The sequence below is a fragment of the Lactuca saligna genome, chromosome 3 (genome assembly GCF_052625555.1).
Source record: "Lactuca saligna cultivar CGN05327 chromosome 3, ASM5262555v1, whole genome shotgun sequence".
Taxonomy (NCBI): domain Eukaryota; kingdom Viridiplantae; phylum Streptophyta; class Magnoliopsida; order Asterales; family Asteraceae; genus Lactuca; species Lactuca saligna.
The window spans coordinates 145,395,092-145,398,431 of NC_136419.1; the positions used below are offsets into that span (position 1 = coordinate 145,395,092).

At 33.7% G+C, this 3,340-nt stretch overlaps 1 protein-coding gene across 2 annotated transcripts; it reads left to right on the top strand.

The window, feature by feature from the left end:
• Positions 1-226: 226 nt before the first annotated feature.
• LOC145037345 (histidine-containing phosphotransfer protein 5-like) lies at positions 227-3,032 on the top strand. 2 transcript variants are annotated; one of them, XM_078985984.1, is made up of 8 exons: positions 227-649; positions 774-925; positions 1,687-1,808; positions 2,093-2,223; positions 2,303-2,371; positions 2,458-2,529; positions 2,647-2,719; positions 2,802-3,032. In XM_078985984.1, exons 3-8 carry the CDS (start codon positions 1,746-1,748, stop codon positions 2,850-2,852), a joined length of 459 nt encoding a protein of 152 aa, XP_078842110.1. In that variant the 5' UTR covers positions 227-649; positions 774-925; positions 1,687-1,745; the 3' UTR covers positions 2,853-3,032. The 2 variants fall into 2 exon arrangements, with proteins under 2 accessions (XP_078842110.1, XP_078842111.1); XM_078985985.1 differs by having other exon boundaries at positions 809-925.
• Positions 3,033-3,340: the final 308 nt, after the last annotated feature.

The following is a 3,340-nucleotide window of genomic DNA, read 5'->3' on the forward strand; positions in this document are numbered from 1 at the left end:
TCACTTCCACATAGGAACATCCAAAGGCCGCAGTTTGACATGTGACCTCTGATACTTTCAGTATTGACCATCCTACAGATCAAACACTTTTCAACATTACAAACTATCTCTCTTCATACACGGCCACCAATACACGATTATTTCAAAAATGTTTTGTTCACCGTGTTATGTTATATATTTATATTGTTTTAATTTGTCAAAGATTACATGGTTATAAGCCATAAAAAAGGTAAAACCGACATTATGCCAGTTCCGTTCAACGAATCAAGAGCAGGGCCGGAGCTTCTATACGGCTAGGAGGGATTGTGGCCTTTTTTTTTCTTTTTCTTTTTCTTTTTCTTTTTCTTTTAATAACCAACCCATAACTATTAAATTTTTTACATATTAGGCTCATGTTTTAGCTATCAAGATTTCAACCTCCATCACTTGGTAAAAGGAGCAAGGTGTTCGTGCGTTGTGTTCTTCTGTTTTTGCGATCGAGAGTCGAAAATCTTTGTTTTTGTTGTGTGCGAATGAGAAGAAGCAGTTGGAAGAGGTGCAGAAGAAGGCGACCACGGCGGCGTCAGCAAGCCCTAGGTGGCCGGAATTGTGGTGACCACTCATCCACAACTTTTGATTTTTGCTAATTTGGACACCCCTTAAGTTTGAGGTAATTTATTTGGAGAAACCTTGATATCGAATCAAATAAAAATCAAGACTTTTTTCAAATCAATTTCAATATGCGTTATATATGGTAATAGATAATATTCCAAATTTAACCCTTAATTTTATAGAATTTATAAGAGAAGATGAAACCGAAATCTTCCAGGATTGGAATCAGCCGACCACCATCCCTATCCTGGTTGTTCGTACCACACCAAGTTGGCCAATATCTCTCCGCCGATTTCCGCCGCATTTTCACCGGAGTAACCCAACAACTCAGCCGGTAACTCTTCCTCCTTTATCCCATCTGATTGTTTACTGTAATCTGTTAGTTTAACCCTAATTTGTACAAACTATAATCTTTTGGTTTGATGAAAATGAAATCATATTATTTTCGATAACCTAAAAGTCTTTGTTTCTGTAGATTCCTTGACCGATGTCGGCCAGGGGTTAGAGTTGCTGTAGTGGGACCCAGTAATATCTCAAGTTTTGCATAATAATTTTATGTCGATTCTTAGTAGGTGGAATTTACAAGATTTGATTTTATGCTAAATTATGCAATATAATATAGTATATAAGTAGCAGAGTTTTTGTAACTTTTAAAAATGAACTTTTAGCTCCATTCGTCAAGATTATCACATATCTTATTTGACTACTGGTAATTCACTCTTCTAATCTAAAGAAACCATAGATGCTTTTGCAATGAAATCATTGAATAATTCACATGATTAAAGCCATTGAATGTGATTTCGATGCTCCACCAAAAACTTAACTGTGGGATTACAATTCTTGTGTCACTTTTGGCAACAAAAAAAATATTATTTGGTAATTAGATGATTTTTTCAAACTATAATGTTGTAATCGGAAGAAATGAAAGTATGAAGCTATAATAAACAACTTACTTAAAGTAGGTTGTTATTTCTTGCATTTGACTCTAGTTTTACTTTTTTTTTAAGTATTAAGTTTCGATCTTCATGCCTTTGAATATGACATATGCATATGTAATGTATAAATGATATGAACCAAAATTTGCTAATTTTGCAGATACTTTCATATCAAGAACAATATAAAGTGAACGGTGTTCTTCAAGAATAAAAGAAACCATGGTTTCCGTCACTCAATTGCAAAGACAATATGCCGAGTATACAACATCTTTGTATCATGAGGTTTGTGATGTCTTTTAACTTAGCTTAAATGTAAGAAACCACAACGTGATACAAATACAAAGCAATTTTCACTCCTATAATTGGGTAGTTTTTAAAAAGAGAATGCCTTAATAAGTAAAACATTGAAAGCACAATGGTTTAATAGAAAGGAATCGACATATAATATGTTGTTATGTAACCCTTTACCTAAAAGGAAAATGTGCGAATTATGTATCACGCATTTGAAAAGTGGGGATTAGTATTTCTATTTTTAATTTATGGATTGATTTTCGGGTGTTTTTTAGGGATATCTTAACGATCAATTCATGCAACTTCAGAAGTTGCAAGACGAGAGTGACCCGGAGTTTTTGGTTGGGTTGGTGTCTGTTTTCGTAGATGACTCGAAAAAGCTTCTTGACACTTTGACAACTGCTTTGTAAGATTGTGTCATAATTTCATATTTCTTTACTTGTTGTGTTTGGTTCCTTATTGTTTTGAGTTTTTTGACCAAAAAGTCAACAGAAGACGGTGGATTATAAACAAATTTCTCTCCATGTTCACCGCTTCAAGGGTAGTAGTTCCAAGTCAGTTTTCTTTCCCCTCTCTCCATTCTCCAAATAGTTGAATTAATAAAGATTTTGACAATTTGTTTAATTGGTTTTTGAAACAGCATAGGGGCACATCGACTAATGCGTGTGTGCATTCTCTTTATAAACTACTGCATGGAGAAAAATCTTGATGGGTGAGTAGTAGTAATTAATTATCTTTCGTTATTCTAAATGTGAACTTACTGATTTACCCTTGTGTAATATATTATCGATAATTGCTTTCTAAATCTTTCGGCTTCTGGTAATTTCAGGTGTTTGTGGTGTCTGCAGCAAGCAACTCACGAATACATTCTTGTTAGGAGCAAATTCAAAGCCTTGTTCAAGGTATGTATGTGTGCTACCAAAACATGGTCATTTACGTTTTTACCCTTGTTTGGATTTTGACCTACTTTGTCTTATGATGTAGTTGGAGAAACAGATTCTGAAAGCTGGTGGATCAATCCCTATGATGGAATAGGTTTTTACTTTCTAAAGTATTTATTATGTGATATCGTTGCTATTTTTTATCATCTGAAAAACTTTCTGGGTTTATACTTGAGATCTCAGTATCAAGTTGTTATGTCTGATTAGAACGTTGTTTCTTGTGTGAATGCCACCTTAATTATCGTTGCATTAATACTTTTTTCTACAAGTTGAATTGATTTGTCAGCGAGATGATATGGTATAATTGTTGTATCAGTTTCTTTTGTTAATGGAGAACATGTTAAACATCAAAAGTTTCAGAAAATAACAATACCAAATGTTAAATTGTCAAGCGTAACACCCATTTTAGGGATAGTTGCACTAATGGCTATTTTATTAGGTGGAATTTAATAAAATGACGACTATTTACATGAATAGCATAAATGATGTTGCTTCTTTGAAAACTAGTAAAAATTCGCATAATTGTTTGAGTAAAATTAAATCTCAAACCGAATCGGAGGCTTGGATTGTTGGGCTTGCTTT

Bases quoted from the DNA above. Each gene is read 5' to 3' on its own strand.
- LOC145037345 (XM_078985984.1), top strand. From the start codon at position 1,746: ATGGTTTCCGTCACTCAATTGCAAAGACAATATGCCGAGTATACAACA. The intron at 1,809-2,092 runs GTTTGTGATGTC...GGTGTTTTTTAG, and splicing joins CAACATCTTTGTATCATGAG to GGATATCTTAACGATCAATT. The intron at 2,372-2,457 runs GTCAGTTTTCTT...TTTTTGAAACAG, and splicing joins TTCAAGGGTAGTAGTTCCAA to CATAGGGGCACATCGACTAA.